This window comes from Muntiacus reevesi, chromosome 5 (genome assembly GCF_963930625.1).
Source record: "Muntiacus reevesi chromosome 5, mMunRee1.1, whole genome shotgun sequence".
NCBI classification, from domain to species: Eukaryota; Metazoa; Chordata; class Mammalia; order Artiodactyla; family Cervidae; genus Muntiacus; species Muntiacus reevesi.
The window spans coordinates 89,097,768-89,121,052 of NC_089253.1; the positions used below are offsets into that span (position 1 = coordinate 89,097,768).

Here is a 23,285-nt window from a genome sequence, read left to right on the forward strand (position 1 = left end):
ACCCTCCGCCCAGGCAGCCCAGCAAAGGCAGCGAAAGCTGGCTGAGGACCCAGCCCTCCTTAGGAGAATGCGTCAAGTACAATTAGCATTATCTGTCTAAATATGTCCTGGGAACTTGAGGGCGGGCGGCGGGACTGGGTGGCATTCCAAGAGCCTGGTACAAGGTCACCTCACCTCTCGCAATCCCCCCAATCTGATTTGGGGATTACACAGCCTAAGGAAATTGGTGTTATTCCTCTTGCATCATTGATAAGCCACAAATAAGGGAGTGGGGAGGAATGAAAAAAAAACAACTAATAAACAGAAAAACAGTGTGGGTGGAGCCCTGAGGGCCCTGGGGGGTGGGATTGGGAGTGGGGATGCAGGGCCTGGCTCAGGCAAGGGCAGGTGGGCCCAGGTCAGTGGGCAGAGAGCTCCTTGGGTTTTCTGTCTACACAAGGAGTCTGTCCCATTTGAACCTGGCTCCCCAAATTCACATTCTGGGCAGAAGGGCCTGGGCCTGGCAAACTGGGCTGAGTTACATGTTAGTTAAAGACCTCCTAGCTTGTTGGACTATCTTCCCTCTCCCTGGGTGGGCCCCCAGCGTGGGTTGTGACTTGTCAGTGGGACCACAGGGTGGAAGGGGCTGTCTGCAGCTTATCTCTGGGAGCTGAGGCTTCTTGGTCTCTTGGCCCCTGGTCCGCTCTGGCCTCTCTCTCACCCACCTGCTGTAGTGAACAGCTTGGCATCTGTCGTTTTTATTTTCAGGGGCCAGGGGAAGAGAGTGAAAGAATGAGTGTTGCTGTGTCCTGTTACTGTCCCCAGGCCCCCTCGCTCAGCCACTGGAACTCCAGGGGAGCACCCAACCCTTACACGCGCATCTCTGCTTCCACAGATGTGCGTGCAGTATAGCTTGACTTCTCTATCTTTGGTTAGGGGAGCCCTGAGGACCATATTTTCCACTATGATCAGCCTCTGCTGCTTTCTGAATTTTTTTCAAATTTTGGCTTGGCATGTACTTCAGTGGTCCAAAATCAGTGCCCACTCCAGGTATTTGAATTTTTGACACCCTTGGCCAACCTGGAACATCAGTCCCTTGGCCCTAGAGGGGGTGGTGGCACATTCTGGGGAATTGTATGTGTCCTGCCTTGAAAGGCTAAGAGACTCTTCTCTGTCCCTCCTCAGGATGAAGTGACACCCCCACCGCAAGAGAGGAGCCTCTAGGACCCACGACAAGGTAAGGCCTGAGCCCTTCTGGATCCTTGCGTCCTTCCCCCGACTGGAGACCATGCACCTGGTATATGTTCACCCTGAGCCGGGCCCAGTCCTGCCGAGCACCCAGGGTGGGTCTGGAAGATGAAGATAGGGAATCGGAGGCACACTCCCCATTTGAACCTGGCAGGAAAAGATAACCCTGGTAGAAGTGTCTCAGATTGATGGTTAGGCTGGAAATGGGCTGGGGACCTGTGGATCACTGACTTTGGGTGTGGAATCTGTTCAGGGCAGCATCAGGCTAAGGTGTCAGCTGCCTGGCAGGACCATGCCCAGCTCTCCATAGTGCTGTCTTCCCCTCTGGCTGCTGCCTCTCTCCCTGGAGGCTCTGCTTGCAGCTCCTGCTTGGGAACCACACGGACTTGAAAGCCCTAGAAGTCCAGTCCTGCCTCTCCTGGGAGGCTGCCACCCCACCCCCTGGCCTCCTCCTCCCACCATGGGACGCTGGCAGGGAGGAGGCCCCAGACTCTGAGCCCAGAGCAGGCTGCTGTCCTTCCTTCCCCTGGCCTGGTTGGGCCTTCACAGACTGTCCCAGTCCTCCGGTGGCTGGAGGAACCTTGGGGGCCACCGGGCCTCGGCCCCAGGCAGTGCTGTGTCAGAGGTGACCGGTGGAACGCCAGTGTTATGTAAATAGCGGGGCCTGCCCGGCGGGCGAGCTAGCTGGCTGCAGCCATCCATCATCCATGCGCGGCGGGGCGGGGGACAGACACGGCACCGTGCGCCTGGCTCCAAACCTGTTTGTTTTCCCTTTGTCTCACGCGTTTTGGGGGCCCCGGCTGTGACCGGCTCCGGGTTTTGTCCTGCTGGCCCCCTCCCCCGGGAGGATGGGGGGAGGGAAAAGATTCACGCGGCTCCCACCGCGGCATCCCTTTCGGACTTCAAAGGCTCCCCCAGCATTGTCTGTGCTGGCGGGCAGTGGCCCTGAAAACGTGATCAGAGGCGGCCGGTGTAGGGCAGGCCCGGCCTGCGCCCTGCGCTCTCGCTGGGGCCCGTGGATTCCTCCCTTTGCCGCCAGCACCACCCTGGTTACAGCTCTGCTCCCCGGGCCTCTCTCCTCGTCTTTTTCTCCCCTGGCATCGCTTCTGACCAGCCCGACCTCGCGGCTGCCCACTCCCATCCTCTCTTAGCCATAGCCCAACACCTCTCTCTTGGTATCAGGACTCCTGGAATGTTGAGAGCTACAACTCTCTGCCCCTTCATGCCATCTGAAGCACAGTGGAGGGTTTTTGGGGATGCTGGGAGCTGGGAAGGACTGGTTCCTGAACATCTGTTTCCCACACCAGTCCTAGTTTTCTTCTTTTTCTCCACCCTCTTCAGGTAAGGAGACCCTGACTTGCCCAGCCCTTCTTTCTACTTCTTGGCAAGGTTCAGATTGGCTACTTCTGTCCTGAAATTCAGCCCCAGGTGCTTCCATTCTCTGGAGCAAGGCTTGGCAAAATATGGCCAAAGGGTTAACTTTGGCCCCCTGCCTGTTTTTGTAAATAAAGTTTTATTGGAACATAGCCACACCCACTCATTTGCATATCAGTTATGGCTGCTTTTACTCTAAGATGGGAGAGCTGAGTAGCTACAGCAGAGCATGTTTGGCCTGAAAAGTTTACAGTATTTACTCTCTGGCCCTTTACAGGAAAAGTTTACTGTCTCTCACTCTGGAGTTTTTGGCTCCTGTCCACTGCTCTCTCTCTCTTTTTTTAAGTAGTCAAGTAGACATACCATGAAGTTTACCATTGTAACCATTTTTAAGTGTGCTGTTCCCTAGCATTAAGTACATTCACAGGGTTGTGCAACTGCTAGCCTGCTCTGTGCTCATGTCTTGCTCTGAGGCACCTGGGCAGTTGTCAGGGAGCCCCATCCCTGAGCTTACGGGACTGCTTGCAGTCCTGGTCCCTTTGGGGCCCTCCTTTCTCTCTCTCATCTCTGTAGGACCTCATCTCCTCCTGAGTCCCACCTCTCGAGAAGTCCTGCTTGTCCTGTCCTTGACAGTTTCCTCAGAGCTCTTGCTCCCAGCATCCCAGGAGCCTTGTATCTCCATCCTGTAGCCTTTAGAAATTCTCAGGTCCAGTTTCCTCTTCTGCAAGATAAGCAGAATATCTCATTTGCAGTGTTATTCAGACAAGTTGTTGTGGTTCAGTCGCTTGGTCATGTCCAACTCTTTGCGACCCCAAGGACTATAGGCCAGCAGGCTCCCCTGTCCTTCACTATCTCCCGGAGTTTGCTCAGTTTCACATCCATTGAGTCAGTATGCTATCTAACCATCTCAAGCTTGTGAGTGGATGGGACTGAAGGTGTCTGACCTCCTTTGTTCCCTCCCTCCTTTGTTCCATTATACCTGCCAGAGCAGGGGTCTTCCCCCGAGCATGTTGGAGGCAGCAGTCAGCCCTCAGCAGGTTCCATGCAGAGCCCTTCTCCTGCCCTGGGACCTCTGAGTCCCTCATCTTGGAGAAGCTGAGGCTCCTCGCTTGAGCGAGTGCTGTGGAAGATGCTCCTCTGGGGGTGGACTGGGTGTCCCTGAGTTCTCAGATCAGTCCCACATCCTGCACATCTGCTACAGGGCCCCGGGAAGTTGCATCACCTCTCGAGCACCAGTTTTTTCATCTGTGAAAGGGACTGCCATGCTCTCTGCTCTTCAGGCTTGTTGCAAGCAAGAGCTAGGATATAGGGGGGAAAGCTATGATCCTGGGGGCTGCTGAGGGCAAAGCAGGCCGAGCTGGGCTTCATTCTGGGGGAGGTGGGAACCAGGCTACAGTTCTAGGGAGAAGGCCCTGGATGTTATGTGGGTACTTGCTCTGTCCAGGGGCAGGGACCAAGGCTGCACATCACTACTGAGTTAATCTGGGATCAGGCTCCAAGCTCCAGAGAAAAGGTTGGCAGGGAGAAAAAGAAGGGAGGAAATTGAAGCTGTGCAGCTGTCAGAGGTCTGAGCTGGAGCCGGGTCTCCGCACAGATCACTAACTGCCCTTTCCTGCTGCTCTTGCTGCCATCTCTCTTTCCGTCCTCTTGTTGAGGGCTCCCGGCCTTTTGTAGGCTTCTGTTCCCCTCCAAGCCTTCTCTCTACATCCCATAGTTTCTCTTCCTCCTCACCTCCCCACCACCCGTGCTGCCACCCCCAACTCCATGGCGCTCTCTCTTTCTCCCTCTCTCTCCTTTTCATCTACTCCGAAGGCTTTACTTTACTTCCTTGTCACCCTAATTGATTGCATTAACCTTTCAGCGTATTGGATTTCCTCGGCAGCGTGCAGAGAGCCCTGCGCAATATGCTTATAATCTGAGCCATAATGGACAGTTTGTAGTCAACAAGCCCCTTCTCCCATCTCTGCCATCGCTCCCGTTGACATCTCTCTTGCCCAGGCCACCATGGCCACTTCCCCTGCCTGCCAGAGTGGGGCAGCAGAAGGGGGCTGGGAAGCAGCAGGCAGAGCTGGGACCCATTGATAGATTTCCCTGCCTCTCTGCCCTGGCCCCACCTCTGCTCTTCCAAGCTCCCCAGCCTGGGCCCATGTCTGGTGGGTCCTCGCTGCTTCTAGACTCTCTGCCTAATGAATGACTGATGGAGCCAGCTTGGATTTGGCAAATAAGAGAGTTCCTGGGCTTCCCTGGTGGCTCGGTGGTAATGAATCTGCCTGCCAGTGCAAGATACATGGGTTTGATTCCTGGGTCAGGAAGATCCCCTGGAGGAGGAAATGGCACCGCACTCCAGTATTCTTGCCTGGACAATCCCATGGACAGAGAAGCCTGGAGGGCTACAGTTAATGGGGTTGCAAAGAGCTGGGCATGACTACATGACTGAGCATATGTGCATATGATGATTCCACCAAATGGTCCTCAGAGGAAACCTCGATTGCCTGGGAGGTTTGGGGGAAGGTGACGGTGACCGCTCCAGGAGATCAAGGGTAGCTAAGAGGAAGAGTCTGAGGTCTCTGGGCTTGCCTGGCCCCTGAGCTAACCAGGGGCCTCTCTGGAACTTCTGGAAGCCAGGCCCACTCCTGGAAAGGTATGGGAGCATAGGGGAGATACAAAAAAGGGGATCTGCTAAAGGCAAGGGAAGAGAGACAGACAGTGCTGGGGCTGGCCTGGGTGCTCCAGGTAGCAGTGGCCTTTCCCAGTGGGTGAAGATGTGGACTTGTGGACACACTGGGCCCCATCTTCTCCACAGTCCCAGGACTGTATGATCTGGATCCTTGGTGGGCGATGTCTCAGTCTCTGTTTCCCATCTGATGTTTGTCAGCAGCTTTCAGCAGAACCCCTTGCCAGGTGGTAAAGAACACACCTGCCAATGCAGGAGATGTAAGAGACGCAGGTTTGATCCCTGGGTTTAGAAGATCCCCTGGAGGAGGCCATGGCAACCCACTCCAGTATTCTTGCCTGGAAAATCCCATGGACAGAGGAGCCTGGTGGGATATAGCCCATGGGGTCACAAAGAGTCAGGCATGATTGAGCAATTCAGCATGCACACATGCACCTGCCTTCATCAAAGGAACATAAATGTGATACAGGCAACAGGGCTCCAAACCAGGGAGAAGCCTTTGCAGGGCAGGAGGGCTTGGCCTGGCAGGAGACTGGCACTGGGAGAGGCCAGAGAAATGAGAGCTGGCTTCTCAGATTGGTAAGAATGGGCTCCCTCTGGTGGGTTCTCAGATGGGCACCTGCTCGTCCAGCATCAGGCAGAGGAGCCAGCCCCTGCCAGCCACCTGGTTCTGGTATCTCAGTGAGTTCTGAGATCCAACGGGGCATTGGTCCTGGCCAGGGCTGCCAGCCCTCAGACCCGAAGCCCGGTCAGCTGAGCCTTCATTCATAACAGGATGGACGTGGGGTTGAATACATTAGTGTCAGGCCCAAGGAGTAGGATGCAAGCTCCCCTTAGCCCTGGTGGTACTGCTCTCTCCCTCCGCCCTCTGTCCATCATCTTCCCCTTCTCACCATCCCCCCCCAACCTCCCATCGCTCCATCACTCCAAAGGGCAGGCTTTGCTAGAGGAGGCTGAACTAGGTTCTTCCCATCCTCTCCCAGGGATTTGGGGGGTGGGCAGAGGGCACGGCAGTGAGAAGCCAAGAAGCGAATTAAAGTTTGGTGATTGTCAGTGTCAGGAGAGGCTAAATAACCCTGTAACTAGTATGAAGGTGAATTCACGGTCTGCTGCACATGGAAAATATGAGTGCTCTGTGAGACGGGGAGAGTGAGCGCAGAGTCTGCCCGCCGCAATGGGCAGCCTCCTCTCCAGGGACCCGGGCGGGGAGGCAGGAGGAGGGCCGCGCACTCTCCCATGCCTGCCAGGGAGCAGACGCCCAGGAACCCCAACCAAGTATTGAACAGGGGCGGGTGGGGGCCAGCTCAGAAGCTTGACAACCTGCTGGCCAGGCCCCTGGGCCCCAGGTAGACATCTGTAAGCCCCAGCAGTATGCACTTATGGAGACCAGCCCAGGCCCAGGATGTCAACTCATCCTCCCCCAGTCCACACGAATTGACTAATCACCGGTCCTTATTGAGCATGTCCTCTGTGCCAGGCTGTGTGCTGCATATGCCCTTATGACAACTCAATGCCGTAAGTGCTATTAGCATTCCCCCTTTTTGTCCCCACTTTTTATAACCACTTTATTGAGGTGTAATTCACATGCCAAGTGTACAGTTCAGTGGTTTTTAGTATATCCACAAGGTTGTGCCACCATCACCAGGATCTAATTTTAGACTATTTCCATCACCCCAGAAAAAAAAAAAAGCCGGTGCTCATTAGCAGTCACTCTCCATTCTCCCCGACCCTCAGCCCTAGGCAATCGCTAATTATTATTCACTTTGATGCTGAGGAAATGGAGGCTCAGAGAGGGTCAGTGATTTGAGTGAGGTTACACAGCTGGTGAGAGATGGAACTGGAGTTTGAACCCAGGGAGTGGAACTCCGGCGCCTGTACTCCATGCGGGACTGCCTGATGTCCTGGCTGCCCCGACACACACAGGTGCCCTACCAGATGTTTCTAACAGCATGGGCTCAGGCGTGTATGAGCACTATCCGAACACGTAAGCCCAGGTGGCAACACGCATGTCTCTCCCCAGGTACACTTGCAATTCCACATAGAAAAATTCACACCCCCCAGAAGGACAGCCAACCCCCGCCCCCTTCTCTCCCAGCCAAGCTCCTGGAGGGGAGGGGTTGCCACAGGGGCTGACAGCAAGGGAGCCAAAGTGGCCAGTGAGACCTGGGTGGTTTGGAGCTTTAAAATGAAGAATACCCATTATCTCCTGTAGCTGATAATTGTAACTGAAATAAAATGCCAACACAACATTCCAGAACAGGTCCCTGCCCAGATTGGGGCCACAGGCTGGGCCGTGCCCCCGGGGGCAAGGTAGCAAACTCAGTTCCCTACATCGTACCTTCTCTGTCTTTTCTTCTCTTTCCTTCTGTCTCTCTCACTCTCTTTTACTTCTACCTGGGTTTCTCTTTCCCTTTTTCCCCTCCCACCTGCCTCTTTCTTCTCCCACTTTCCCACCCTAAAACTAAAAAAAAAAAAGAAAAAACCTTTTGTGACCCTACTTCTGCACTTGAGAAATTAGGGAATTAATGTGAAACTGTTACTGTTCTGATAAGAGATACATGCAAGGATGAGAGACAAAGAGGAAGGGAGAGAATGAGTCTGTTGGATTTGGTTTGGGGTTTTTTTTTCTCCTTCTTCCCTCTCCCTCCAAAGCGGAAGATCCGGCCGGGCCAGTTTGGATATTTATTAAGAAAAAGCCAAAGATAATTAACTTTTTTGTTTTTGTTTTGTTTGCGGGTGCCTCCCCTGCTGGCACTCCTGACTGCCTGGCAAATTAAACCTGCTCCCTGCTCCCGGGAGCTGGGCTGCCAGCAACTCGGCTACTGCCGCCCTGAAACTGCCGGGCCCAGCGGCTGCCCACCCGGCCACCCACCTTGGGTTGGAGATCTAGGGTCACTTTATGCTACCACCGGTGCCACCTCTCCAGGCTCTTCTGACTCCAGAAGCAGCCTCAGAGAGTGGGGTAAGTGGCCTGGGATGGCGGGGGGGGTGGGGGGTGGGGGGGGGTGAGAGAGGAGGGCCTACTATTGGGGTTATGGCCAGCACTTCCCTAAAAGGAAATGGGGGTGAAAGAGTGAGCTCTCCCGTGGGGCAAGGGTAGTCCTTCTGGCCAGTTAAGCCGGTTGGCTTCCCAGAAGAGGGAAAGAACAGGGAATGAGCTGGAAGTGCAGGGAGAGGCCAGATTTGGGCCACGTCCATCCCCGGCTCTTCTCCCAGAAGGCTGGTACACTGCCAGGGCCCATGGCTCCTGGGAATGCTCTGGAGAAGGTTGGGGGCCACAGGACCATCCCATGATGTCTGGCCACCCTGGGCATCAGGCCCCATCCTCCTCTCACCTCTGACCCAGTCCAGGCCATCTGGGGACCCGGCCGGGTGCCTGGAGAGCCGGCACCTGGGTCAGAAGCTGGCTGCCTCTGGTCTGCTGCCCCAGAACCGTGCAGAGCCCTGAGGCCAAGCTGTGACCTGGGCCCAAGCCATGTCCGTGGGCCAAGAAGGTGGCACTTATAGACCTCGTTCTCAGTGGGGGACAAAGTTGAGGGCATCTGAGGAGCCAGGACAGCCAGTGAGGAGGCGGGTCCTCTCCAGGGCCCGGCCCAGCCCTGATGCTTGGGGGTGGAGGTGTGCGTTGCCCCTCTGCTAAATTAATATGCCTCAGCCCCTTCCCTGACAGGGCCCTCTCCCCTGCCCAGGCCCTCTCCCCTGCCCCCCAGCTTCATCCTCAGCCCGGCAAGCAGGCATCAGTGCGTGCGGTCCCTCCAGGTAGGGAACCTGCTCTGGAGCTGGGCACAGAGAGGAGGGCATCTTCCAGGGATTTTGCTGGCCCCCTTTTTTTTTCTCTGAAATATAAGGATGTGCAATTTTTTTGGTTTCAATTTAGCATTGGAGAATTTTATAATTTAGTAATTAAAATCTCTGATAGGCTTTAGAAATTGCGGCTAATTGAATTTAATGGGAAGATGATTTTCAATTTTATTTGATTACCGGGACCCCTGGCATCGGTATTTATGGGAAAAAAATGGGAAATGTGCTGTGTGGGCTAAGATGGCATAATTGAATTAGGGATAATCGGATTTCTCCGTCATGAATTTCACTATAATTTTCCTATAATTTTCCATTAGATATCTAGTTTACAAATATTCACAAAGAAATGAAGCTCTTTCGGAATGGAGATTGCTGGCTAACAGGATTACGGGGCCGAGCGTGCGGCGGCTCTGCCAGCCCCTAAACCGCCATAATGCGTTCCTTGTATCTGCCTTACATTTAGCTTGAGCCCGGCCTCATCCCCTGGCTCTGCTGGGCCTCCCTGCCCTTTGTTTTCTCTTCATCCAATCTTCCCTCGGCCCGACACCGAAACCATCCAGGGCCTAGGACCGCTCTCACCCAGTCTCAGGCTATCCCCGTGCCCTGTGCCATGGCGACCAGGCTCTTCCCTCTGTCCCCACCATCCTTCCCGTCCACACTTTGCTGACTTAGGGCTCTTTCTGACACTCTTCCGCCATCTGCCCGGGGAGGGCACGCACACGCGGGCACACGGGCTCCCTCGCAGGTGTGAACATGCTGGCTCACAGGCGCACACAGTTGTCTGGCCAAGGCTCTAGAGCCCTGGCCCAGTCGCCTCAGAGGGAACCAGTTTATTGGGATCCTGGGGTGGGGTGCAAGAACAAAAGGAGCTTTGTTCAAGTTTATGTGAAAGTTACAAATTCAAAATGAGAGCAGATAAAGCATGAGATACCTGGTGTGTAAACAGGCTGCTGAGTGAGAAGGCCCCGGGCTCGCGAGGGAGAGAAAACAAGTGGGCAAACCGAGGATGCGAGGGCGCTGGAAGCCGTCGAGGGAACCTTCCCCGGGGAGAGCTGACAGGCTTCCCAAGACCCCTGTGAGGGGCCCAGTGGGTGGCATGGCTGTGTAGGGCTCCTCGTTTTCCCTTGGGGGTGGGGAGCATAAGAAGAAGCCGGTGGCTCCGGGCCCAGGGCCTTGAGACCAGGAGGAGCTGTGGCTTTGGGCTTTCCATCCCCGGGGCCCTGGGCACAGAAACTGTGGCCTGGCCTCAGGGTTACAGGGGTGTTACCACATCAGGGTTCTCAAGGCAAAATGGGCCACAGGCTCAGAGGTGCTAGAGTCCTGGGCCTCTCCCCTTCACACAAAGGGAAAGAGAGATCAGGGGACCCCGACGTGACACGGCCTGTGACTCACATCCATGACCTCAAAGCCTCAGCCTTCTCAGGTCTCAGATCATAACATGCCAGGATGGCCTCGTTTTCTGTGTGTCTCAGGAAGGAAGGCCCCTCACTCTTGGGCAGCGCTTTTTATGCCGGCAGTAGCTGATGGGGGCCATCATCTTGACAGGGCTGAAGCTCCCTGGGCTGTTCCCGCCTCCGTCTACTACTGGCTGTGCTTGGCGGGAGCCCCTCTAACCCACCTTGCCTGCTCCCCCTTCCTTCCAGCTCTCTCAGTTCTACCTTTCAGCCATTCCTCTCCAGCCTTGGTCCACCAGAGCTCCAAAGTTATTGTGCAGCCAATCCTATCGGCCCTGTGGTGGGTAACTGGCAGGCAGGCCCTTGCAGGCCCTGACCACCATCCTCAGAAACCCAGAAGGACATTCATAGGCAGCCTATAGGCCATGTGGGCCATATATGCAGGGAGCTCCCCATAGGTGCATATTTCAAATGCAGCCAGAAATTCCCCTTTCACCCCTATGTCTTCAGGCTTCTGTCTACATCACAGTTGCCCACATCAGGAAGCAGACAGTCAGACTGGGATTTGGGTTGGGCTGCTTGCTGTTGCAACCCAAAGCTATAAGCCTTGCTTTGGGGAGTCAGGGGTGGGAGGACCCAGAGGCACGTGTGTACCCCAGAGCAGTCCTGGAAGCCGCAGTGCCCTCTCTGAGATCCTGTGTGGGGAGCAGAACCTCGTGGCCTCACTGCTTGACTGCCCTGTGCCAGCAACATCTAGGAAGCACTGAGCTTGGTTTGTTTAAGGAGCTCTGGTCACTTATTCAGGATTTTAGGGCTGGGGTACTCTCAGAGCTCTTGGGCCTCTCCAGCTATTCATCCTCAGTAATGATGGGGCAGACCTGAAGGGTAAAGGTTGTGTGACCACCAGGGATGGGGGTTGCCAAGAAGGCATCAGCATCAAGGAGGGCAGTCAGATGGGGAAGCGACGCTAACCTTCCTGTGAGGCCACTCGGAACTAAAGTGCAATTTTTAAAGAAAAAGAAGAACAAAAATAAGGGGAAAGTGGGAGAATCAGTAGATAGTTAAACTCCCTGACGTCTTTGCCCCAAGGTCTCCCTAGGTCCCTCCCTTTGCAAAATAGAAATATTGCAAAAATAATCCAGCGCCATTTTGCTGAACTTTGCCCAAAGAACAGAGAGCAGAAAGCCTGGGCTCCGAGCCCCTCATTGAAGTGTGGCCTCCACTGAAACAGGATAGGGGAAGAAGGTAGCAGGCTGGGTGCAGGAGGGCCCGAGGGAGAACTGGGGACAGTGAAGTCCAGGTGCTTCACCTGCAAACCCGCCAGCTTCCTGCTCACCTGCCTGCTTCCTTCCTCGCACCGCGTTCCCACCCCCCCCCACCCCCGTGGGTAACCTAGGTGACTAAAATTGAAGGAATCTCAACATATCTGGCTACAGCGGAAACTTCTGGGGACAGAAGGACCCACCAAAGTGCTTTCTCTGAGGGTGAAAAGAGGGCAAGGAGAGAACAAGTTGCCTGGTCCAGCGATGAACTGGCAGACTGGAAATGTGGCGAGGGGGCAGGCGGCAGGACGCTGGCTCCTTGGCAGAGGGTTGTCTGGGCCCTGTCTGCCCGGGCCCTGCATGGGGTGTGGCGGAGGCAAGAGGCCGGGTTGGAAACCCAAGTGACAGCGCGGATCCGTGGTGGGGGCGCTCCTAGGACTCGTAGCCAAGGCGGGGTGAGAGAGGAGATGCTGCCCCGGCGGCTGGGCTGGTGGCTGAACTTCCGGCAGCAAGAGGAGCAGGACGGTCCCGAAAGCAGAGACGTAGAGGGGACCTGGGTAGACCAGGGATCGGGGTAGTGCCAGGGTGCATTTAAATGCAAAGTCAAACCGAAGTGGTGGAACCTCGGTGGTCCCTGTACTCGTGAAGCCTGCGGGGGGCCACGGAGTGCGAAACAGCGCGAGCCGCCGCGCGTGTTCCGCGGGACACCCAGGCCCACCGCCCCCGACTCTTTTCTCCTCGGAACTAAAAAACACCACCACCAACAGGGATGGGGGAAGAAAGAAAGCCCCTGGTACCCCCGCACCCCAAACCCGAGGGGCGCGCGAGGGGGGAGCCGCTGAGTAAGGCTCAGTAGGCGCGACCCCGCGGCGCTCACACCTGCGCCCGCCCGCGCCCAAAAGTTTGCTCGGCCGCGCGCGCTACGAGCCCTTGGCCGGCCGGCGCCGGGGAGGGAGTCCGCGCGCGGCCGCCATCGAGTCCGCTCGCGGGGCCGGAGCGCAGAGGGGAGCGTGCGAGCGCGCGCCCGCCGGCGTCCGGCCAGAGTTGGCGAGGGGGCGCGAGAGCGGGCCGCCGGCTCCTCTCGGACGGCCGAGCCCCCGCCCGCCTTCCCGCTCCCGCCCGTCCCCGGCCGCCAAGTCCCCGCCTCCCTCCTCCCTCCGAAGTCTAAGGTTTGGGCAATCGCTGAGCCAGTAAGGCTGGCCGCCCGGGCCGGTGCGCTGAAGCCGCGCGCGCTCGCGCTCGCGAGCGGGCGCCGGGCGGGGGCGCGCGTGTGAGCAGCGCGCGCGCGCGTGGGGCGGGAGGGGGGAATCAGACGGAGGCGCGCGTGAGGGAGCGGGCGCGGGGCGGGCGAGCGCGAGCCCATTCACCACAGCATCCCAGCGGGCGGGCGCGCGCGGGCGCGCGGGCGCGGGCGGGCCGAGCTCTGCTCTTTCACCTGCCGGGGCGGCGCGGGCCCGGCCTGGAGGAGGCGGTGCCGCGGCCGCCCTGCCAATCACCTCGGCGCCTGGCAGCGCCCCCGGCCGCTCCCGCCCGCCCGCTCCCTCCTGCCAAACTGTTACCCTGAGTGTTACCGTCAGGAGCAATGACATCAGGGCTTTAAAACAACTTGTTATTCGGGGAGTAATCAGTTGCAATTAGGCATTAATTAAGTATTATGAAAGTTGATTATTTAAGTGAATTCGGCTTTCGACTCTCCGACTATGGTGAGTACCGGAGTGGGGCGGGGGAGGGCAGGGGGCGCCGCCGCGGGGCTCCGACCCGGGCGCTGGGCGGGGGGCGCGGCGCGGCGCGGCGCGGCTGGGCGGGGCGGGGGCGGCGGGTGCCTAGCCTGGCCGGGCGCGGACGGGGGCGCCCCTCGGCTTCGCGGGCCGGCCGGGACCCCAGACCCGGGCCGTGTCTATAAATAGTTTCTCTTTTAGTTTAATAAAGTCGAGAGTGGCGAGGAGCTGCTTTGAGTGTGCAATGCCGGAGCGCGAGAGCCGGCGGGGCGGGAGGGAGAAACTTTCGCTCTGCCTCTGGGTCCCGGTTCTCATCGCTCCCCTAGTCCCGGGGACTTGACCGCCCCTCGATGGGGGGAGGGTGCGGGGAGCCGAGGGGGGAGGCTGGGGTGGGAAGTGGGGGACACTGCGAGAGACTAAACAGATTTCTTTTCTTTCCTCTTCTTTTTTTGGCGATCCTCGAAGAGTTTGGGACCAAAGAGAGGAGAATGGATCTTGGTACAGGTACCGGCCGGTGGGAACCAGGGGGTGGCTCTTTCACTTTTCTTTCGGTTCTTTTACGGAAGTTATTATTTTTAGCCCAATGAGGTAGCAGCTGAGCAGGGGGTGGGGGCTGGCCTGGAGAGGGTCTGATGCCGGCTGCGCTTCTCGCCCTGGTTTCTGGATTGCGAGGCTTCTGATGATATTATTGTTATTATTTGTTACTTGCTTAGTGACTGTGACTAATTTGATGCTTGTCATTATGAAAGAACAGAGAGGAGCGGGAGCTGGGGGGCACCGAGAGAGAGGATTTAGGGGTTTTTTGTGGGGTTTTTTTTTTTTTTTTTTTTTTTTTGGTTCTCCGTGTTTTTTGAATGGCTGCGTGTTTTTTCTGTACCTTTTTTCTTCCCCAGGAAAGATCTCTATGTGTCTGGCTGTGGGGTGTGTGTTTTTATTTTTTTGGGGGGGGGGTTGGTTTAGTTTTTGAAAGCAGCGTCCTGTTGGGAAAGGTGGTTAGTCTGGTTTCGGGGCGACTGTCTCAAGGTAAAGGAATTTAATTTATTTGGGACAAGGCCGTGTCGGATGAACAAGCTGCTTATTATGGCTAATGAGTGTTTTTCACCTGAGAACCCGTGGGATGAGGCGGCTGTTATCAGTTCAAAGTGAGGGGCCCGGGACTCGCTCCGATCCCCCTTAGCCCCCACCCTGGGAGAGGGTAGACCAGACAGACTACTCAATTTGGACGTCTGGGTTTTGGGGTGCCTAGCATGGCACCTAGTTTAGGGTTCCAGATAGCATAGTGCTGGCCTAGAGCAGAGTTTATCCTGAGATTTTGGTGTTTTATTGGTTTTAATCAAATTGTATAAACACTTCTTTTCCCATCTGAGTCTAGAATGATGGTTTACTTTAAATTCCTCAAGACTTCCCATTAGCCCTCTGTATTGAAATGGAATTTTGACCAGGACCCTCACCCTAGGCATTGTCTTCTTCTTAAATGTTTTTAAATCTGTGCTAAACAGGTTGATAATTCCTGGAGATTGATCTCTGAACCCTTCTGTTTCATTTATGGAAGGTGGTATGGGTCAGAGTTGTTGTTTATAATGGCCCAAGTCCATGGCATTGCCCCTTGGGGCAACAAGTCAAAAGGGAGGTAGCACTGGGGGACCCAGTGACAGGACATGGCGGCTGGCATTGGGAAGGAGGGAGATGTGTTTGTGGGGGAGGGAGTATTAAGACTGAGTTCCGCCAGGTGTGATCTTGGTGAATCTCATGTGGAGGTCCACACGACCTCTGTGCCCAGGAAGGGTGTGACACCCCCTGCTGGGCAAAGTGGTCAAGGTGTGTGAGGCCAGGACTGCCACCCTGCCCCTCCCTGCCCTTCCCTCCCACGGAGAAACAGCTCGCCCCCACCTCTAATCAAGTGTCTCATCAACTCCCTCTCAGGCCCCACCCCTTTTCTTTAGAAACAGGGGGCCCCCACCCATCCCAGCTGAGAAGCAGACCTTATAGATGGACCAGTGGTGGTAATGCACTGCTCCCTAACTCGGGGCAGATGATCCTGGGCTTGTGGGTGGGCACAGGGGACCCAGTCATTATTCAGCTGGAAGTTGGGCCCTCTTCATCTTCCTTCTTCCAACCCTGATGGCAGCTGGAGCTGGCGTCCATCCTCCCCCCTACATCAGCCTGCTCTTGGGGCACGCTTCAAAGCCCTTCCATAGAGTATCCCCAACTGGAGAGAGGGCCTGCTGGGCCTGTGGGTGGCAGAATCTCTTGCCGCACTTACTTGTCCCTGCACTCTAGGGACAGACTCTGGGAACTTTTCCTGGAAGTTAGAAGGGCCCCTGAGGTCAGCTGGTCCCTCCCGGAGCTGGAGCAGGGCACTCTCAGCAGGACCCAGGCCTGGGCTCTGGCTATTCAGTGAGGGGAGGTCCAGGTTGTCAAAGTTCTGACTGTTTCCTGGAGAAGTCATCTGGTGATACCATCTCAGCTTTTTCTTTGAACTTGGAAGTTTCACTTAATCTCAGGACTTCAGAAGAAAAGCACTTTTTCCCCTCTTCACAAAAAAAGGGAAGCAGGTGGGAACTCTGAGATCCCCTCTGAGCCTGTCTCTGGGCTCATTCCATCTCATCTTTCGTCGACTACTTGAATGTACTTCTGCTCACAGCCAAGACCAGGGGCCTCATTTCTGGCCTGGGCTCTTTTCTGGTGTGGTGAGGGGCTCTCTTCTTTGAGGCCATCACCGGCAGCTAGCACTGTACAAGACTGGAGACACAGGCCCCAAAGGGCTGCTGGCACCAGGGACCCAGTAAACATCAGATCGTGGGTTAACATCACCTCCAGCCTCGGACAGGTCTAGGGAAGCACTCCAGCCATAAGTAACTCAGTGGTGGGAGAACCATGGCTTCACCCCAGGGGTACCTCAAGCAGGACTTCAAGGCCCTCGGGGACCATGTGGATCCCTTTTCTTCCACCATAGTTCAGCCAAGGGCTGGATCAATCTGGACGTCTTTAGCAATAAAAAATGCCGATGTCGTCCTAATTCACCAGGCCCCGAGATGACAGCAAATTTACATTTTTTAATTAAACTAGCAGCCAGTTTTTATGAGAGGGGGTTGGGTTATGCAAATCAAATGGTTGTGTACGGAAGATTAGGAGAGTTTGGGAATAAATTCCACAAATGCTAATAAAAAAAAAAGAGAGAGGAAAGAGAAAGAAAGGGAGGGAGGGAGGAGAGAGAGGAAGAGAGGAGGACATAGTTCCATTAGGCCCTTTTAGAGTGATTTCCCTGGGGGAGGGAGCCAGGAGGGGGAGGGGAGGAAGAAGGAAGCTTTCAGACACAGGTGAATCCAGGCTGCACTTGGGAGGCTCCCCAGGATTAGGCCCCACTAGGCTGATTCCCAGGCCCTGAGAAAACCTGGAGGCCAGGGTGAAAATGATTTTGAAACAGCGGTTAAGCTTTGAGAAGAAACTCGTGCTCTTGATTCTTGAGGATCTAGTTGTAAGTGCCTCCCATCTCCCTAGGGAGATCCTGAGAAGATGGGGAGGGGCTCTCCAGGGCTGGAGCTGTCCATCAGAGGACCCAAGGTGGACTCTGCCAAGTAAAGGGCAAAATGGGCAAGAGAGCAAGTTCAAAGAGATGACCAGGGACCCCAGCGGGAACCATGAGGGCCAGCACTGCACACTAGGCCCCGTGGCTGCTGCTGTGTCGTCGAGGTGAGTCAGGGGAGGGATCAGTGCTACTCACTGAACCAGGCCTGTTTCTTTTTCCCTGGGATCAGCTCAGCTGGGACTCCAGGCCCAGACCCCCTTTCATGGCGTACAGACCCCCAACATTGTATGCTGGCCATGGGCTCAGCTGTGGATGAGGCCAGGAGTGATGGGGTCAAGGGAGGCTGAGACAGATTGGCTTAGTAGTCTAGTTCTTAGAGTGGAACAGCGTAGTGGCCATGTGCTTCGAGGATTCACAGTCTCAGGGAAGGAGAGGCAAGGCTGCAGACTTCTTCCAGGCAGTATCTGACTTCGGCTTCCTGAGCCCAGCCCCTGCTGGATCTGAGTGTCAGCCCGCCGCTAGACTCTCAGGACTGTTGTGAGCCACTGGTTGAAGGCCAGGGCCTTGCCAGGAGTGGAGGCTTCTAGGAACCTTGCTGGCTGTGGTTACACTTTCACCCCGATGTACACTGGGGACTGGGAAGGTTTTTGTGGTGTTTCTGAAGGAAGAGATTCCATGCTGGGCTTGGGGCAGAGCCGGTTGTCCTCAGTTTTCCTTCCTCGAGCCTTTACTTGGCCTGATACACCCACTTGACCAGTCTGAGTTGGGGCCAGTCCCTACCAACTGTCAGGCTGAGCACCGGTTTTGCCAGTTTGCTGCAAGGGGTAGGTGCTTCGGTGCCATCTTGGCAGGAAGGAGCAGTCAGAGCCAGACACAGAATGGGCCGCCTCGGAAGTTGAGGGTTTCCTGGTACCATTCAAGCAGAGGCTGGCTGTGACATTTGGAGGGACACAAGCATCAGATGACCTTTAAGGTCTCTGGTTCTCTGACTCCCAACCTAATTTTGCCGAGAGGGTTCAGTGGGACACCCTGGGAAGGAGTTGAGTGGACCTGCTCTTCGTAAGAAAGCATTAGAGAGAGGCAGCTGTGGGTGCGAAGTGGCCCCTTGAACCAACCCCGGCACTAGTTGTTTGATATCAGAGCATTACTCTGGATCAAAAGCCTGGCGTAGCCATTCTCCTCCAACAGGAGACAGAGGCAGTGAGGGCAGGTCTGAAGGAGCCCTCGGGGGACCCCATCCCAGGCCCTTTTTCCCTTTGGGATCAACCAGACGAACCCATTAAGTCTCCCCTCTAAGAAGGACACTGGGGCCAGTTAGTCAGTCCTCTCTGGGCTGGTCTTCCCCCATCCCCCACGGCCGAGGAATCTGGCCGAGTTGCAGCTTGGATTTTTTTATGGTGGAAAAATAAATAAATGGAGGCACCTTTGGAGGGCTGAGTCACGCAGCAGCATCTCCTCATTAAAGCTGCTGCCCCTGGCTCGAGTCCCTGGGCAGGGGATGGGGTGGGGCCCCGGAGGCTCTGGGCCCGGACTCTTCCTAGACCTGGCAGGTTAGTGATGCACCCACCCCCACTCGGGCAGCCCTCTGCCTGGCCTAGCATTCTTAGAATATAGTCAGGCCACTTCTTCACACACAATGCCCCCCCCCCCCCCCCCGCTCCCCACCCCCAATGCCACCCCCCAAGGCGTGCCCTTTACACTGCCCTCCCTGCACTGGTTTTCAAACCTTGACCACCTGGCCGCCACACCTCCCGCTCCTCCTTTTCCTTCTCTTCCTCATCATCTTCTGGGGGGGAAGGAAGTTGCTCTGTAGTAATTACAGCCTGTGGGTCCCCACGGCAGGCAGCAGCTGTTCCGGGGTAGCTGGGCCAGGGTTCAGGAGGAGGGGACGGAGGTGGAGGAGGGCTGGTGGTCCCAGGGAGCGGAGGGGGAGGGGGCCGCTTCTTGGGGATGGGTTGGGACAGGGGGCAGCTTGGTGGTCCAACGCTCACCCCTCTGGCTGCCTGATCATGGCGTAGCATCCTCATAACCCTGACTCACCAGGACATACTGACCCCCAAAGAGGAGGACACCCCAGGCAGGTAGTGGGGCCTGCAGTTCTTAGGAAGCACTGGGGAGCACCCACTGTAGGAGCTGCAACAGTGAAGGCCACCTGGTCCTTCCCAGGTTTCTGGGGTCTGCCTGGTGGAGGCAGACAGGTGTGTTTCCCTGTCCCACCAGGCAGAGGAGCACCCGAGCGGAGAGCCCAGGGAGCTTTGTGAAGGAGTGGCCTTTGAACTTGATAAAGGATGGGAGGTATTGGGACAGATGGAGATAGGCAGACGATGTTTCCTGCGTCACCCACACCTTCCAGACTTCCGCCAGTCCCTTGCCTCTCTTGCCGCGAACTCCTTATTCTCCTCGCCCTCTCTCCTCCCCAACCTGAAGAGCAGAACTCTTGCTTCCCGTTGTGCAACCATAGTTTTCTGCCCTTTTTGGCCCAGGCCGCCCAGCTCCCTAAAGCCAGGCCCTCCTGCCTACCTTCTTGCCCCTCCCCCTTTGCAGCCTCACACCCAGTTGGCCCTGGAAGGAGATAAGAGATCAGAGCTTGGCCAGGGGCCTGCTGCTCTGAGAATCTGGCTATACCCGTGACACTGGTGTGTCAGAGCAGCACTCAAACTACTGTACCTTCCCCCAGGAGGCCAAGGCCAGGAGCCCTGCCTTCTGTTGCTGTTGCTGCTGCTCATAATGGTGACCATTAGAGTTAGCTCGGTATCCCTGTCTCCTCCAGTGCATGGTCCCGGGCCGGCCCATGCCTTCCCACCGTTAGTGCTGGTGGAATGGGTTGATTGATGTGCATCTCCAGGTTCTGAGCCGGGGCAGCAGGCGGTGGGGAGGAAACACTTGGCTGATTGCCTTAGGACCTGGGCTTTGGCTCCTCCAGAGCTTTCTAGGCCTGGTTTACAGGAAGGAGTGGGGCTGGGATGAAGGATGACATGGGGGGGAAAGTGGGCATGAGAATGAAGACAGGCAGCAAGTGGTTGACAGGGGCCCCATTAGCTGCTAGCCATGACCGTGGTTTGGGGTGGGGAAGTCACACACCCACAGTCTGCTGCCCTGGAGGGGACCGGGGGCAGTGGCCAATGGAGGGTCCAGGACTCTCCTCTGCCCCCTCCCTTGCCTGTCTCTGGTTCTCCCCAGCAGAAAGCTCACTGTGGCATGTCCCTCTTCTCTAGGTCCTGCCCCGCAGGCCCAGGACCCCTCCAGCTGGGTAGACACAGTGCCTGGAGTGAGGCCAAAAGCAGGGGTGACGTGTACTAAGGCCCACCCCACATCCTTCTGCCCCTGGCGTGGTGGTTTCGGCTGCTCCTGTGCTGGCTCAGGTCTGTTCTTAGCTTCTCACGGGGTCCCTCCTGGGGGCTCTTCTGTACAGTGCTGAGGGGTTAAGGAATCCTCCCTACTGTCAAGAAGGCCCTCTCGTGTTGCCTTCCACCCTGAGGTTTTGTGGGAGCAGGTTGGCCCAGCGGAGGCACAGACACGTGGTGTGGCTCCAAAGACCAGGGGTTCTCAGAGGAGACCTTCCCAAGTTGAACTTTGGCCTAGGTTGGCTTTTTCTTCTAGAGCTTTCTCCAGGAACTCAGGGACCCCCGGGGGGGCTGTGGGGGACGACGCGGCATGAGAGCTGGAGATGCACTAGATGGGAGAAAGTGCCCAGTGAGAAAGTTGGAGGCATCCAGGAAGTCAGCGGGGAGAGAATTCTAGAGCTTTATGTCACCAGGCAGTGCATCTCCTCTTTGGTGATGATCTTTATCTCCTCTTGGCCTGTGCCTTCCTCCCCGCCACCCTTTTGGCCCAAGAGTGCAGGGCCCAAGGCCAGCTAGGAGGGCTGCCTGGGAGATCCGGGAGCCTGAAGGGATGGGCCAGGTGCCACACTGTCCAGCAGGGGGCGCCCCCTGGATCTGCCCCAGTTCAGGGACATGGACGTTCGTCCCCAGTCTGGTCCAAGCCTTCCAGCCATGGGTGGGGGAGGAGGAGGCTGCCCTCCCCACCCCCCAGAGGTTCCTTGGCTGAGTTTGTTTTGCCAGGGTGACCTGTTTAATCATCTCATTTTCTGGTGGCCGTTTATTCCTCGTTTCCACGGTTACGGCCCCATTAAGGGGAGAAGCAATAAGGCAGCGAGTCAAACAGGTAATAAAAACATTAAAGCCCATGTGCACTGAGGGAGGGAGGGCGGGTGGGCAGGAGCTCAGCGAGGTGAGACGGCCCAGGGAGAAGCAGAGGTGAGAGGCCGCCTGGCCTCGCCCCCCAGAGGCCCCCGAGAGAGCTCCTGGCGGGGGAAACAGGGCCGCTGCCCACACCCCTGCCAATGGGCCATGCCCTTGGGGCCAGGACCCGGTGCTCGTGTAGAGCCATCCCCAGCCCTTGGTCCCCTGGCAACAGGCTCTATGTTGGGAGGTAAAACAGGAAGGAGAAAAGTGAGAGCGCGCGACAGAAGCCTCCCCCAGGAGCTGGTTGTGTGACCTGCTCGCAGGCCCCACCTCACCCTCCCTGGGTGGGGGTAGGGGATGATTTCTGACATTGTTTCCAGCTCTAGAACTTTTTTTTCTGCCAACTTTATCAGAAAGCATATTTGTGGTGAGTGCTGCTAACAGGGCCAGTCTGGTGAGTAAATATTCCTGGTGTGGACAGGCCTGCGACCTTGAGAGGGACGAGCCCGGCAGGGGGGCCAAGGGCAGGTAGGGCGAGGAGGCCAAGTGGCCCTGCTGCTGGGTTTGGGGGGGTGCCTTCTGAGGACGGGCGAGGGGGCCCCCCGGGGTCCAGTTTGTCCCCAGCAGCTCGGGCAGTGGCTGAGCCAGGTGACCATCCCATCGGGGCTGGGCCTGGAGCCCTTGTGTTTCTCCCCAGAGGCCTGGCTGGCAGGTTCTCCCATGGCTCCATGGAGAGGCTGCCCTCTCCCCCTCCCTCCCTCTCGGAAATGGCAGCTGAAAGGAAAGTCAGCCACTGAGCCCGGGCCGGCCGCGTGCCTCCCTCCCGGGGCCTCCGCCCTGGGAGGCTCCTGAGCGTCCCCGCCCCACTTGAGGTTGACGAGTGAGCAGACTGGGTCAGTGGGGCTGACCAGAGGGGAGAGGCAGAGGCTGGCCAAGAAGGGGAGGGCGGGGAGCAGCGGTGCCTGTGGGTGTCGAGCCACCTGCCCTGCCTGTGGCTCTGAGGTCTGCTCGGGGCATGCTGGCTGGTGAGGACCTTATTTCTTTCTCTCTCCCGTGCGCTGATCCTTTGCAAACTCACAGGGGTCTGTGTTTCCAGTTATTACTTTCAAAGTAGATTTCTGACTGGAGAGGGAGACAGAAAAAGGTCTGGGGAATGGGGGAAACCCTCTGGCTGGGAAGTGTGTCTTGGGAACGGGCGGAGATGAGTTAATATTCCGATCAAACAATTAAAAATAGAAAATACTCCCGCGGCACCAGCTGCTGAGGCTTTTCAACAACTGTCACCAGTGGGTTCATGGGGCAGGTGGTGCTGGAGAAGAGCGTTTCCACACACAGCAAATATCAGAGACGGTGGTGTGCCGCCCCCCCTTCCCTCCCAGGACCCAGGCCAGTTGTTTGGGGGCTCCCAGTCCTCCTTGAACTCCTCTCCAGGGCCGGGAGCCAGGAGTCTGTGCAGCTTCAGGGCCGCGCTTCTCCCCTCCAGGGCTCGGCCGCAGCGGTGAAGTCATTGCCAGATGCCTGGGTAATTGCTTTAAGAATCGAACTTAAAATAAGATGAAAACTTATATTCCTGGGTAAGGAGTAATTTTCCATCGAATAGTAAATTAATGAAAGGATTATACCAGGGAGTCTGGCTGGGAGGCCGTGCTCATCTGATAAATCCAAGTGGCTTGGACAAAACAGCTCTGGACCCTGGGGCTCCCCTGAACCTCAGGCCAGACCCTGCTCCTGACTCATCTGGGGCTCCACCCTGAACCTATTGACTTGGTGGGGGACACATTCTATGTGTGTTCAGAGTCCACCTCAACGATGGGGACCAGCTTTTCAAATCCCCGAAGTGGAAGGGGCTCAGGTCCTACCTCCCACGGGCAGCATACCCAGGAGGTGGGGTGCTTGCCTTGACACCCGAGAAGGCGGGGCTTTGGAGAGGTTCCTAGCTGTCACTCCACGAAGTCAGCAATGTGGTGACCACCTGCCCTGGTTTGCCCAGGACTGGAAAAACCCATGTCCTGTGAGGCCCCCAGGGCCTGGAGGCAGGAAGATGGGCTGAGTGACATGGCCTCTCCCTCAGGGTCCTGGAGAGCCTGAGCTCCTGTGGAATAGTCTCCATCCAGGCTGG

At 56.7% G+C, this 23,285-nt stretch overlaps 1 protein-coding gene across 3 annotated transcripts in view; it reads left to right on the forward strand.

Annotated features, from left to right (window-relative positions):
* The window catches only part of CASZ1 (castor zinc finger 1), a 154,366-nt gene that overhangs the window by 85,013 nt on the left and 46,068 nt on the right, over positions 1 to 23,285 (forward strand). Inside the window, exons 3-4 of one of the 3 annotated variants that reach the window (XM_065935774.1) lie at positions 1,165 to 1,216; positions 13,916 to 13,954. In XM_065935774.1, the coding sequence (XP_065791846.1) occupies positions 13,939 to 13,954 (16 nt within the window). In that variant the 5' untranslated portion in view covers positions 1,165 to 1,216; positions 13,916 to 13,938. Of the gene's footprint in view, positions 1 to 1,164; positions 1,217 to 8,166; positions 8,238 to 13,304; positions 13,436 to 13,915; positions 13,955 to 23,285 lie in introns of those variants that run through there. The other 2 variants (XM_065935775.1, XM_065935773.1) reach the window with 2 other exon arrangements.